The following is a 15,460-nucleotide window of genomic DNA, read 5'->3' as shown; positions in this document are numbered from 1 at the left end:
TTTGGAAATATTTGCACATGAAAAATATCTATTACATATCTTACTATCATTGGGTTAGTCAAAAACTTGACTATAATGCTTTGCAGTGGTCGGCAGATTTGACAAAAGGAAAACTAAATGTTTACATCAAAAACTACGTGCTTTCGGAAGGAGGCTGTTCTGTCACATAGAATGTGAGGCTTTCTAAAGAGGCAAGGGGAAATAAACAAACAAAAATGCATATTAAAAAGACAGTTAAGAAAGATATTTATACTCCTAATTTCCCTTAGTTCAGTGAAAAGAATAGTTTATGTTAAGTTTATTTGTATAATTAAATGCCGATAACTTCTACTCTGAGTAACTAATTTAAAGATAACACTATAAAATGTATTTACCGACAGTACTCTCCTATTATCCTGTTTTGAAATTTTGTTTTCACTTTAAAGAAAGAAAAGTCGTGGCCAGGGAGATGGCTCAGTGGAATAAGCACTTCCCTGGCAAGCGCAAGGGCCTGAGGTCAATCCCTTGTTCTGAAAAAAAAAAAAAAATCTTTAAAAAGAAGTAAATTTCAAAAGTTAGAATATGGAAGAGAGCAATGTCTTCAATATTTATTGACAGTTACTTAAAGAAATCTGAAGTATTTTTCAAATTAGTATGTGTACAAAGATTTGAAGTGATGCTTTGCAGCAAGCAGCAGTTTATTCTGGGAACCTTCAAATGTCCATATACAGAGCAGGACTATTGCAGTTAGCACTTACTTTACAGGTGGAGTGATGAATTTTGACAAAACTATGTGCCTTGTTTACATAAATTGTTTAATAGTGAGGCTTCATTTTATATGAAAATAAAAACAAAATAAAAAGCATAAACGTAAATAAAAGAAAAAATACTGAAAATGGTACAGAATTGTGTAGAAGCAGACTATTTATTGATGACATGAAATCATTTAATTCAAAGAATAATTTGAGGTTCTTTGCTTGTGGAAATGTAAACATTCAATGTCAATTCTTTGACAAATCATCAAGACATTTTTCTTTTCAAGGGGAAAACAGCCATGTTATTTCATAGGGGACATTGAATTTATGTGCCATAAAGTTATCACTTATTCATGTTAGAAACCTACATGCTTACAAATCTTTAAATTACATCCATACATTAATAACATGTGATCTAACTATATATTTAGGCATTCATTCCCTGTGGTTAATTCGCCAAGTTTCCATTTGGGACAACTTCACAAAAAATTTATAATTTCAGTTCTAATCCAAAGAGAATAGGGTTATAGATTTCATAGTGGATTCATGATTGCAAATTGTTAATGGAAATACTCTCTCAGGAAAACCGACTTTAAATGTATGAGAAAACATAAGTACAGTTAGGATGAGTCTCTGAATACGTCTAACGTTCAGTATATACCAAATATGTAGCAACAGATTTCTCTCATAATCCCATAAACACTTGCATATCTTGCACAAAATTCTTCAGATTAGCCTTTTAGATATTTACACAAAATGAAGTATCATAAGTCATGAAATTCTAGCCTACACTCTGGCCAAGTTGTTTTGAAATGTTACTATTTTAGTTCACTAAGGATAACAACATTTTCATGGTATAGATTTTAACTCTTTGGAAGGTTATACTTCAGAATTCAAAGTTCAGTCTCTCTAACCAATGTATGGAAGTACTTAGCATTTATCTATCATTAAAGTAGTTCAACATAATCACTATGGTTTACACTACAAATAATTAAAGAAGTTAGAGTTTTGAGGGAAAGAAAATTAAGACTTTATTTCCATGGTCTACTTCTAGGTTCAAAAAAGTCATCATTCAGTTGACAAAGTTTTGCTTCCTTCATTTAGAGCACTCACCATTTCTTGATCATCAGAAAATCACTTGAGTTTATTAGAATTAGATTAACTGGGAATTTCAACTGGTAGTGTTAGTCTACTGTAGTGGAATTAAAATTTCATGAGATTCAAAGATACCTGTTTGCTTTACTACTCTTACAATTCCTGTAATAGTATTAGGTAAATATTTGTTGTAAGAAAAAAATGATAGGGTAATTGAAGAAACACAAAAATCATAGCAATGTAAATCATTATGTTTTAGGACAGGACATTAATCTTGAGTGAAGAAAGTATCATGTTCAAAGGTTGTGAGAAGTTCGCAGATCTACTGTAGTCTGCCTGCCCCACTCTTCACAGGTCAGAGGGGTCACCCACAGGAAAACTGCTCTTGCTTAAAATTGGTAGCCCCATGTTGTGTGTCCTGGCATAGCAATTCATGAATTTTGCATATAGCAAGTTCATATAATATCAACAGAATAAAAATATAGGGAAAAGTGATTCTAACTCACTCCTCAAGGATAATACATGAGGATATATTGCTGCAAACAGAACCTCCAAATTAGGAAGAGCACAACAGTTGCCTGAGAACACAGAAGGACCACCGGTAAGGGAGGAGCTCCAAGAGCCTGATCGGAGCCCAGCGGAGGCAAATTATCAGGAACTTTGAAGGATGAGGGTCAAAGATTAAAATTTATGTAAATGGTGTGTGCTCATGCATATAATCTAAAATAGGGACAACAGCAAGCAGGACGGCAATATTTCTGACAGTGATAACAGTGGAGCTTTCAGGGTACTTTTGATGTCCTGAGTATTTTCCCTATTTGTGATTTGTACATCTCACACAGTTTTACCCTGAGTGAGACAGAAAGAACAAGAGAAAGATGGAAGAAAGACAGATTGCGACAGAGACAGAAAAGAGACAGAGACTGAGACAGACGTTACAACAGAGACAGACAATGCAGTATTTTTCATGACTCAGAGAAGCAAGCATTCAACGATCCCCACGACTTGTGCTCCCCGGAAAAGCTATTTCGCTGGTACACTAAGTCCTTAGAACACAGAGCATTCTAGGGCCGAGGTTCAATCCAGACACAAAGCAAGAGTGTGTGGATGGGGAGAGGGAGAGCTTATTTTCACTCCATGATGGAGTTTTGAATTTTGTATGAGAACTATGATCATAATATTGACGGTTTTTAATTTTTCTCCTTATTCAAATAATTAGAACGCATTTATTTTTCCTTTATTGATAATGTTGTGATATTGTTGCAATGACTGTGAAATATTGACATTTGTGCCCATCATTAGCTACTTAAAAACCATCAAACAACTAATTAGGAGCTGGTCAGATAGCTTAGCAGATTCAAATTCCTGCTTTGGCAGATGCCAGCACTGGGGTTGGATTCCTGGCTCCGCATGGCATGCTGGCCCTGCCCCGGGGCGCACTGAGGCGGTGATTGAGACTAGGCCTGGCGGCACACGCCTGTAATCCCAGTGCTTGGGAGGCTGAACAGGAGAATCACCATGAGTCTGCTCTGTGTAGCGAGACCTTGTAGACTTGTAGATCCTGTACAAATACATAAATAAGCCAATTAAGAAATGACATAACACCATACTTAGTATTAAAAGAAGCATGTCTTACATTTATGTCAAGAGCTTTACCAATCTGTGGAAGAGAGCTGGTTCCACAAATTTCAATGCTGAAGGAAATTATACAAATAGCAGTATTGACAATGAAGGTCTGCTCAAATTAAAAGAGAGAATTCTTGCAAGTGGAGTACCACTATGAAGTATTAGAAGAGCCAGGCATCAAGAACACACGTAATCCAGGGACAGGAGTCTAATAATTATGAAGAAATTTCCCATACTGCTCTGCGTGGGCCAAGCACTTCTGTCTTTTCCTCCCAGGTCCAGGCACCACCTCCTACTGATGTCCAACTCCACCACCACAACGGACTTTCTCCTCATGGAGGTTTCTCACCTACGAGACCTACAGGTTTTCCATGCCACATTCTTCTCTCTGATTTACCTGGTGACCATCATGGGAAACCTTGGCATAGCCGTGGTCACCACGCTTGACCAGAGCCTCCACACACCCATGTACTTCTTCCTCAGAAACCTGTCCGTCCTGGACTCGTGCTTCATTTCTGTCACGGTCCCTAAGTCCTGCATTAACTCTCTGCGGGGCAGCAGCTCTATTTCAGAGGCCGGGTGTGCCGCCCAGGTCTTCCTGGTGGTTTTCTGCACATTTGTTGAGCTGCTGTTCCTCACAGTCATGGCTCACGATCGCTTTGCGGCCATCTGCAAGCCCCTCCATTACCACTCCGTGATGAGCCCGCGCCTGTGCGTGCTGTCCACGCTGGCCTCTGTGCTCAGTGGCCTCGGCTATGCAGGCCTGCACACCAGCAGCACCTTCCGGCTGCCCTTCTGCCGCTCGCATGCTGTGCAGCAGCTCTTCTGCGACATCCCCTCGCTGCTGAAGCTGTCCTGCTCGGACACCTTCGGCAACCGCCTCAGCCTTCTCGTCTCTTTTCTGGTGTTTGGTGGTGGCTGCTTCACTTTTATCATCAAGTCTTACATTCATATCTTTTCTAGTGTGCTCCGGTTACCGGTGGGCGCAGACAGGAAGAAGGCCTTTTTCACCTGCGTGCCGCACATTCTGGTGGTGTCGGTCTTCCTCAGCTCGGCCTTTTGTGTCTACCTGAGCCCCTCGGGCACGTCCACCAGCATCAGGGACATGGTCCTCTCGGTGCTCTATTCCGTAGTCCCCCCTCTCTTCAACCCTGTTATCTACAGTCTCAGGAATGAGCAGATAAAGCGCGCCATCAGGACTCTCATGACAAGAACGTGCTCAGGCAGTGTGTTGGGACTCAAGTAGGATTTTTTTTATCCACCTTAGTCATAGACATGGTGTGAGCAATCAGCTTATTAGCAATTTGAGTTATTCCGTATGCTTTATGTAAGTATATATAATACCTGAGATGGTTAAACAGTTCAAGATGACTCTATTTTTTAAAGATTACTCTGTTGTTTTGCATAATTTTGATCTTGCATAAAAGAGCTGATATTATGAGAAACAGTTTCTATAAATCTCAGCTATAATCCCCGTCCAAAGTCGCCTATGTTTAAATGGTGATCAGCTCAGAGGCATTGCACTCAGCCCTGAATTCAAGCCAGGACAAGTCCTGAGCTGACTGTGCTTTGAGGAGGTAGCATTTGTTCAGAGCTGGTGGCTCACTGGGGACACACCCGGGATGGTGTCTCTGTGTTCACAGCTTCTTCCTGTTGTCTGTGCTTCCGGGATGCCACGGGAGGAGGCACACACACCAGGTCCTTCCTAGAGTGCGTCGTGCCTCGTGGTCTGCTGAGCTTGCCCTGAACTCCCTGGACACTGTAAAGCGTGCCCCTCTTTATGTTATGGTCGGCCCCTTCCTGGCAGAGTGAAAGTGGCTAGCACAGTAACAATGCAAGCTTTCTTTCTTTTTAAATTTTATTTTATTTTATTTTTGCAGTACCAGGGATTGAACTCAGGACCTTGCGCTTGCCAGGCAGCTGCATATTCTACTGAGCTGTCTCCCTAGTCCCTAAACATCACATCTTATTAATCTTTTTGACTCTTTTCACTCCCTTCTCTCCTCTCTGTTTCCACCAGTAGATCTGCTCCTCATCTGTGAAAGCTTTGTCCTTCATGATGACATGCTTTCTTCAGATTCAAGCTTTCTAATGGAACACAAAAACACAAATACCTATCACAATCATTAGGTACCCCTGTGCTCTTTGTGGAGTAGTTCAGTGCTGGAGTGCATGCCCAGCACCTGCAACCACCTGGGAGTCATCCATAGAGATGAAGGATATAGGCTTTAGCCTAAAACAGGTGTTTTATGTTAAATTTATGTTCTGTATTTATACATGCTACATGTTCCAATGTACAAAGAAATAAGATAATGTCAACTAATGTTCAAAGTTCAAATTTACTGTAGAAGAAATGGAAAAACCCAAATTCATTTTTTTTTAATTTTTATTTTTTGGCAGAACCAGGGATTGAACTCAGACCCTTGTGCTTGCCAGGGAAGCACTTATTCCACTGAGCCATCTCCCCAGTCACCTTTTTTTAATTTCCAAATTCATTTTTAATTAAATTTTCAAATTATGTACTTTGAGGATGATAAAATATGAACACAATATATGCTGAGAAAATATTTTGTGGGGGTTACAGCCCTCGATGATGTGACTTGAATCACTTTGCAGACCTTTTGTGACAGGAAAAAATATTGATTATTCTTGTTATCAGAAAAATTGGTGGCTAAAATGCACTCACTACTTTAAGGATTTATTTACTTATATGTTATAAACATTGTTTTCTAGGTGAATTAAAGGGATTATATTTTCACTTTCCACATACAACCACATTCATCTTCATACCTGAGGTCTTTTGAAAGTTAAAATTGTGTCATTGTGATTTTGCTGATTTCATGTACGCGAAAGTTTTGTTCTGAGGTCTGAGTGTGCAGCTCCTCGTAGAACACTGCCTGGCTTGCACGGGAGCCTAGAATCAGACCCCAGTTGTGCAGAAAGTATTTTTGCTTTGGAATAGTATCTCCCACCTGTGCATTGTTGTACACTTGTGTATTTCCAACACCAGGGAGCTGAAGCAGGAGGATCATGAGTTCAGTGCAGCCTGAGTTATACAGAAAGACCATTTCTCAAAAGAAACAACCAAGGAAAATAGTGTCAGCCACAGTCACCTAGCTTAGATGGGAATAGTAACAACTATACCATCTCAGTAGTGGAAGAAAAATGTTACTTCTATTTCACACTTTTTACTAACTGCAGTTTGGACATAGTGCTGTTTGCACAGTATACACTTTATAAAAACATTGCAGAAAAATAAGTAATACTGAAATGCAACTTTAAAGCATTTACAAAACAAATGAAGTGAATTGGAGTTGGCAGGGTCACTCACCAGGGCCAAGCCCAGTGAGGACTGCGCTGGAGGGCTGAAGGCATCTGCCACTCCGTCCTCTCATGGGTGTGAGCACCACCCAGCTTCCTTCCCAGAGCAGGCTGACAGCTGTGGGGAGAAGAGCAGCCAGCTACAAGCAGCACCCTGCTCTACTGGTTTATGAAGGAAATCAAGGTGCATATCAAAACTACAGGCTAGTCGTGAGCATTGTAAATACAGCCATTATTTCCCTACCTTGAAGAGCAGCTGTGCTTGCCTTTCTGGGTCTTCAGCTTGCTTCGGTCACATACATTTTTGTAGTCATTTCCAGCTTTTAGAATAAAAATGTGTGCCCTGTGACAATGTATGTGGGAAGGGTTTTGCATTTTTCCCGGGTCTCAAAAGTGAGATTTCCTTGAGTCTTAGCAGATGGGTTAAGTGTGGACTTTTCAACACTGCTGAAAATGTTAAACACTTTGCAACTCATTGGGATGGACTAAGTGCATTTTACATAAAGAAATGAACACGAGTCTTGCATGAGCAAGGAGCAAAATGCTAAGGTTCAGATCTAGAATGATTCCCAAAAGCTTCGTGTGTTTATAGTTGGGGTTTTTGCACTGATTCTATTATGGGGGAATTAAGCTGACTTTATTATCAGGGTCAGGCATGAACAGAAGAGATAAGTTCTTGCTTTTCACTCAGAAAGCTGTGCCTCCCTCCCTGACTCCTCCATCTTCTCTCTCTTTCTGGGCTGCTATGATATGAGTCACTGTCTGGACCACAGCTTTTCTTTCTTTCTTGAGAGCCAGAAGACCAAGAACTGAAAATGGGAGTCAGAACAAACCTTTCCTTCTTTCCACTGTGGGTGCTGGGTATAGAGTCCCAGCAATGAGACAGGGATTAATAAACACAAGCTGTGAACAGGCGATATAATGCTGTAATTTTCAGAAAACAGTACTGTATGTCACACCTTGAACATGTCTTATTCCCAGCCAAAATGAACCCACAATTCCATTGTGATGCACTTCCCTCCAAAAATCTCATCCTTTTTTGATATCATTCTCAGATAGCTAGAGTTTCAGGACTTTGTTCTAAGAAAATTGAGGGGCATGTGATGTGCTGCAGGTAAGTCTCTTCTGTCAGTGCTCAATGTTCCTTTTTACCCAAAGACCAGTGAGTTAAAGACCGAATTACCGGCCCTACAGGACAAGCATTAGCGATTACAATAGACATCTTTATTCAAAACTAATGAAATAAAAATTCTACCTTTAATTCTGCTAAACCAGAGTCCCTGTTAAGTGCATTTATTTTGTTGAAGACTCAACTTAGCCCAGAGAATGCATCTTCATGGCACTTAGCTTGGCATCCTGAACTCTTAGAACTCTTGGCATAGTTCCCCTTTTTGAAAAGAGTGATGAAAAGAACAATAATCAGAATTCATTACACACCAGACTTTTCTAGCTGATTCTTTCTTTCAAGAGAATACAAAATACAGATAATGAAAAAAAATCTGAAACAGGGCCGGGGAGATAGCTCAGTAGAATAAGTTCTTGCCTGGCAAGTGCAAGGTCCTGAGTTCAATCCCCAGTACTGCAAAAAAAATCTGAAACAATACAGAATTTCACTCAACAAAATACTGATTTTTTAGTAGCCATTAAGATTCTTTTCACTACAGAATACCTCTGTTCTTACATGGTGACATCCAAGAACTCATTAATGTCTGATATCACCTGAGTGCTAGGAGTCTCCAAGACCATGACTAGGTCCAATGACTGCTGGAAGCACTTGAAAAATTCTGAAAAGCCATTAGTTCATTAAACCATGGTGACTATTCAAGACACTCTTATAACAGGACTTCCAGAACTGCTTCAAAAGTGTTGTGGGAAAAATTGAGTCAACAGTAGCCAGGAGCTCAGGAGAAGAAAAAACAAACAAACAAACAAACATGTGACTAGTGGGGGAATTATCTGCATTCTGAGGAGAGATTTACACAATTTGTTTTTTCTAAGTTGCCAAACAGAGGTCACAAGACTAAGATAAGTTCCTTGTAACAATTTAAGGACACTGTACAACAGGTATCTGTGGTGAGCATAGCTATATGTAACAGTGTTGATTTTGGCACATATAGAGAAATGTTAATTCACAGACAAGCCATATAATTTATCTGAGTTTCAGTGGCAGAGAACATAGTGACTACAGGTTTATTTACACTGAAGTTAGGTCAGATTTCTGCTTCATAAATTCCAAGTATTATGGGACATGTTTGTTCAAATTGAGATGTTGGATTTTGAGGGGAACTAATGGCAATATGCCTTTTAATGTATTAACACTTATTTAGATAATCTTTATGTGCTAATTCCATCCCTTAGAGTTTGGAAATAGCAAAAAGAAAGAGCAGCATAGAGCAAGGACAAGCACACCAGGATTCAACTTCCTCCTCTCTTCCTCAGATAGTCACAACTTGCTCCAGTCATGAAAAGTGGACACATGCATTGCGTATGTCAGCTAGAGAGATTCATCAGAGCTTTAATATTCTGGTTTTTCATTTAAATATGGTCATGGAAACAAGGATAACTCTGAGTAGCTGATATTAATCCCTAAGTTTTTTTTTTCCCATCTTCCCTATATCCCTGCACTGCATAAGGCCTGAAACTCAAGTCATACTGATGGAATTAATTATTTTAATCAGCCTAGATGCCTTAGGTAAATACAGGCATTCCTCTAAGACAGAATATGTGAAGGTTTAGGAGTCAGATGGAGCTGAAATGAAAGGAAGAATCTGTTGTTTCAACAAGATGAGTCCATCATTACAATAGAGTTCATGCCAGCCAGAAAAAAAAAAAAAAAACAACAACAACAACAAAACTGATGGTTCTCTATGCATTGTGTTGGTATTTGTTGCATCAGAATGATGAAATACATTCAAGGTAAGCTTATGTGTATTTACTTTCTTATCAACCTACTATGTAGCAAAGTCCTTAAAGTTATTGGAAGCCCCAGAGGATCTAGGGGAATTAGGGTAGGCCTTAATGTGTGCTTAGTTGTTTATCTTATTGCTGAGATAAAACTTCTGAAACCCAATGTTACAGAGGGAAATCTTTATTTGATCAGTTTATAGGAATATCAGTCCGTAATTGGCTGTCTCTATGTCAGGGTGAGACATGGGTGAGGGGCAACAACTCAAGGTGGCAGAGGAAATCAAATGTAGAAGACGGATGAGAGACAAAACTTTGTGCTCCTTATGTTTTAACCAGTCTTCCAGGATTTGACATGCCACTGACAAGTATCAACTTAACATGAATTATAGGTCTAAATTAAAGTGTAAATGGTTAATGTGGACAAAATTGAAAACATGAATTGAATAAATGTTTACACAATTTCACACGTGATTTTTTAACACTCATCAAGGTCACTTCAATGAGGTTGTCTTCACAACAGCCCCCTTTTTAAAAGAACTGCTGCTTAGTCCAATCATTGCATCTTATCCACCATTCTTTCATTTTTGCTTGAATTATTGACAATGACAACTTCAAAAATCCTATGATTTTATCCAATTTCTTCCAGGAATTTGTAATTTAGAAGCCTAGAATTTGAATAGTACATCGTTTGGCATTTTGGCACATGATCTGGAATCATTCACTTCTAATATTGAAACTCCTCATTCTTCTTCATTATTAGGTAAAATGCTGGAGAGCTCATTCTCACCACTGTAACGCAAAAAGGGCCAATATTCATTATGTGCAGGCACCAAGTTTCCAACACGAACACCACTAATATGAATGGAAAATTTATATAAAGGAGAAAAAGAACTTTAAAAAATTGATCGCTCACACAATGAATACTTTAGTCACGAAATTATCAAATGATATAAACAGACACTTAGAAAAGAAGTACACATGGTCAACAAATACTTGAAAAAAGTTGTACATCTTCAGTATTAGAAAAGGAAAAATGGAAACAACTTAATATTTCATTTTATCTGAATCATTATGGCTATCATAAAAAATTAATAAACCCTGATATGGTTGCAGGAGAAAAGGAACCAATAGTGTTGGTGAAAAGTGAACTAATGCAACCAGTATGGGTTAGGTATGGAGATTCCCCACAAAGCTGAAAAGAGAAATCTAGTTTGACCTCGCTAGGGAGCATACCCATAAAAGATGGAAGACATTGTATTAGGGCGACACTGTTATGTACAACAACAGTTCACAGTAACTCATCTCTTGAAACAGTCTAGAGGCCTGTCCAGAGATCAAGGAAAAGAGAAAATGTTACATATACACAGTTTGGTATGCTTTCTAAAATAAAGAAGGAAATCTTATCACTTCTGGGAAAATGTTGTAAAAGCATGATTATTGTAAATAAGTCAGACCAAGAAAGTCAATTATTCTATGTTTTTTAAAAACAAAAACATAAAGTATTAATAAAATAATAAAATAGGGAAGTGATGAAACAAAAGGAGAAATTAACTATGGAAAAAAGAAAGCGGGTCAAAGAAATGTGTAGAAAGGTATTCCTAGGTGGAGGGATTGAACATGAATGAGATTTGCTCTATGCAAATACAATTTTCCCAATACTAGTGTCATTATTTTATAAGGTAAATGAACTACTAAAGAAGTCATGGACAATTTCAATTCTTTATGTTTATTTAAAAATTAAGACAATAACTAATAGGCTTTCATATAGTAAGCACTAAGACAAATCAGTCAAAGAATGAATTTTATCAAGTACTTCAGGAAGAAATTTATTGAATTTTCTGTTCTCCCTTCTAGAATACCGAAGCACAAGGCAGAAGTCTTCACTGATTTTGTGAAGCAAAATTACACTAGATCCAAAGGAAACATTGGGTATTAAAAATTAAATTAAAAGCCAAAATATGTAATAGATATGAAGCAGGAAGAAAATGATAAATTGAGAAAGGTAACAAAGCAAGGGGTGAAGGACAGAAGGGAAAAGTCAAATCATGAGGAAAGAAGGAAAAATTGGAAATAAACCTTTTGTAAATAAGGAAGAGAAGAAGGGCGTCAGGGAGGGGAGTGAAATGGGGAAAAGTTAAGATACATCATGTACAGGTATAAAGTTCTTTTGATAAATGGGATCATTACACATACCTAAAATGTATCAATAAACAATTAAAAAGTAAAAAGCAAAATCAGAATCTTATGAATATTAATACAGAAATACATAAAATATTAGGAAAACCAGCACATCCTTGTTTAAAGAATAATTTTGTACAATAAGAACATAGAACTTTTACATTAACATTTAAAAAATTAAATTATATAATTCACTCTCTTAACTCATTACAGAAATATACATGAACACATATGAAACATGTTCATATCAACCTATGTGAAATAAATTAACAAAATTGAGCACTGATTAACTTAAATACTTTAGTAAATAAGGAATAGAGGGATTACAAGTTGATAAAGATAATATTCAAAGCACCAAAAATCCTGGTTTTTTGGTGAAAAAGTAGACTACATGTAAAATAATGGGAATATAAGGGTATTTGCTTTCATTTCTCTGTGTTATTGTTTTACAATTTTTAGCCAATATAGAAATGAAATAAAAATCATACAAAACTATACGTGTTGGAGAGAAGATTAATAAGGCTTATATTGACAGATGTTATATCTATGTAGGAATATGTGAAGGATAAACATAAAGGCAAAAATCTTACTAGACTCACTAAGTTATGACAGCAAGATTTCATTCAGTTTCTCTTTCACTAAAGCGGGTAGAAATTGATATTATAATCATAATATTCTTTCCATTAATAATCTCCAAAATGTAGTAATTAGGTTAAAATCTAGCAAGAACGTAATCGATATGAAGAGTGAAAATACTCAAGATACACAAAAATGAAAGTATCACGTGATCATACATAGACTGGATATGGTTGTTATGGTTTCTGTCTTGTTGTCCCCTCAAAGCCCCATGCAGTCACTTGGGAGGCTTCTAGAGTTTGTGATTAATTCATAATCTAATGCAAGGATTATGAGTATGAACACCAATCATGCCCTGAGGTGGGTAGCCTGAATATAATATGGGGGGTGCAGAGAGTCCTGCTAGCTCTCTCAGCCCCTGCTCCTCTCTTTGCTCTTTGCTGTTTTCCACCTCCCTGAACCGCTGCTCTCCACCGTGTGCCACCCTGCCTTCAAGCCAGCCAAATATGGACTAAAACCTCCACTAGCTGTGAGCTAAATGAGCCTTTCCTTCCTTAATTTTGTGTGTCAGGCACCTTGTCCCAGCAATGAGAAACACATAACTGAGACAGTGGTCAAGATGCTAGTTTTCCCTAAATACAAGTAAATCTGTATGTTCAATGAAATCACAGTGAAGATGCCTACAGACAATGTGCAGATGTTAACTGAAACCTGTTAGGGTTTATACAAACATGCAGAGTGTAGAAAAGCAACCAATATTGACAGTGAGGAACAAAACAAGATGAGTTGTAGAGGTTCATTTCAATTGCTAGTATGAAGGTCCAGTATTGAGGAGAGTGTGTTACCAGTGAAAAGAACAGACAAATAGAGCTGTGAAATGAATCCAATTAAATGATATAAGCCTACACAAATATAGCTAATGTTTGCCAGGTTAAAATTTATAAAGCAAGAAGAGATCTTCTACGCCCAGCCAGATGGCTCAGCGGATTGATGTGCTTGTGTAGCCGGACATAGGGACTGGGATTCAGTCCTCCTGCTTGCTTTGCCAGCTCCGCCCCTGGGGTGCTCTGAGAAGGGGATTGAGACTGTCGTGGTGGCCTGGGCCCACAATCCCAGCGACTGGGAAACTGAAAACAGGAGGATCACTGAGTCAGCTATGTGTAGTGAGACCCTGCAGACCCTGTACTAAATGTATTAAAAAGAGAGAGATTTTCTGTTTAACAGATCATCCTACAGCAAAATGCACATACCAGCGGCTGCATCCGGCTGCCGCCTTTCTCCAACCAGCGAGAACGTCTTGCTGCTGTCCTCTACCTCAGGCCTGCAGTCTTTAGAAAGCAAATGCGATGCCTTCAATTAAGTTGCAGACTTCTGATGGAGAGATATTTGAAATTGATGCTAAAATTGCCAAACAGTCTGTGACAATGAAGACCATGTCGGAAGATTAGGGAATAGGTGATGAAGGGGATGATGACCCAGTTCCTCTACCAAATGTTAATGCAGCAATGCTTAAAAAAGGCCATTCAGTGGTGCACCCACCACAGGGATGACTCCTGAGGATGATGAGAAAGAAGAAAAGTGAACAGATGACATCCCTGTTTGGGACCAAGAATTCCTGAAAGTTGACCGGGGAACCCTTGAACTTATTCTGTCGCCAAACCACCTAGACATCAAAGGCTTCCCTGATGTTACACGCAAGATTGTTGCCAATATGATCAAGGGGAAGCTCTTGAGAAGATTTTCAAGACTTTTAATAGAATAAATGACTTTACTGAAGAGGTACATAAGGAATACCGGTGGTGTGAAGAGAAGTGAAATGTTGTGCCTGACACTATAACACTCTAAGGACTGTTCCAAATCCTAGTTGCTGTGTTCTGTTTACAATTGCTAATATTAGACAAACAATAGACAAGTGCAGCAGCAAAACAATCGCATTAGCTTAATATTGTCTTCATTGCATGTGCAGTTTGAGTTAGAAATTCCAAACCAATGGCTGAATTTCTACTCTGAGCAAAAGTTGCTGGTTTTCTTTACTCTGAACAAAACTGAACTGTGGGTTCTCTGTAGAAAGTAGACATTTTGAGCTTTCCCTCTTTTTGTACAGTAGCTACTGAGTTTGTGGCTTGGGGGAGAAATGTAACTAGACACTTTGTTAGCTTTTCAATTAAAGACACTTAATTCATGAAAAAAATGCACATACGAAGGCAAAAAGAATGGAGAAATAGACATGCCACTAACAAGTATTAACTTAAAGTGAATCATAGATCTAAATTGAAATGTAAAATTATGAAAATTTCTGGAACATATCACTAAATTGAATTTTGGTGATCTTTAGTATAACTTTTACATATTAAATGAGACTAATTACCTTTGAGTGAAATAATTAATCAGTTGGTCTTCATTAAATGAATACTTTGATATCTACAAAATGCAAGTCATCTTTCAGGAAAACATATTGGCAAAGTATGAATTATTTTGGATAATTCATATTGGCAAAGTATGAATTATCCAAAAATGTAAGTAATTTATGGTGAATTAATGGGAACTAAACAACTCATTTTAAATATTAAATTAAGAAAGATGAGCAAGGGAAACTTAAACATGATAAGTACGTATATGAAAAGCTGTTCAACACAGCAAGTCATTATGAAATGGAAAATCTACATATTAATGAGATTTCACTGTAAATTAAATATTTTGACTTAAATCCAAAAATTTTGAAAATACTAAATACTGCCAAATATGTTAGGCAAAAATCAAATGTCTGGTGAGGTTTAAACTATATTCAGGGAATAAAATGATTTACATCATAATATAATGAAAAATACATACGGTAATACACATTTTGTTGCTTAGAAGTTATGCAACACCAAAGAACAAAAATAGGCTATAACTACCAGGTTCATTGCTACAATTTACATATCACTTCAATGAATCCCTTAAGCAAGCTGTGCTGGGAATCTTTGTTCTGAAAATTGGCAGGATTAGAAGAGGCAGAATTTTCTAGAGTTCTCATCTGGGTC

At 37.9% G+C, this 15,460-nt stretch overlaps 1 protein-coding gene across 1 annotated transcript; it reads left to right on the top strand.

Annotated features, from left to right (window-relative positions):
- Positions 1-3,753: 3,753 nt before the first annotated feature.
- On the top strand, positions 3,754-4,701 carry LOC101560337 (olfactory receptor 14C36). Its single transcript, XM_004648302.2, has one exon. It carries the CDS (start codon positions 3,754-3,756, stop codon positions 4,699-4,701), a length of 948 nt encoding a protein of 315 aa, XP_004648359.1.
- Positions 4,702-15,460: the final 10,759 nt, after the last annotated feature.

The sequence above is a fragment of the Octodon degus genome, unplaced genomic scaffold (assembly GCF_000260255.1).
Source record: "Octodon degus isolate 3935 unplaced genomic scaffold, OctDeg1.0 scaffold00380, whole genome shotgun sequence".
NCBI classification, from domain to species: Eukaryota; Metazoa; Chordata; class Mammalia; order Rodentia; family Octodontidae; genus Octodon; species Octodon degus.
Note: the sequence above shows the minus strand (reverse complement) of the source record. Positions and strands in the feature narration are given on the sequence as shown.

Excerpts from the sequence above, each read along its gene's own strand:
- LOC101560337 (XM_004648302.2), top strand. The coding sequence starts at position 3,754 with ATGTCCAACTCCACCACCACAACGGACTTTCTCCTCATGGAGGTTTCT.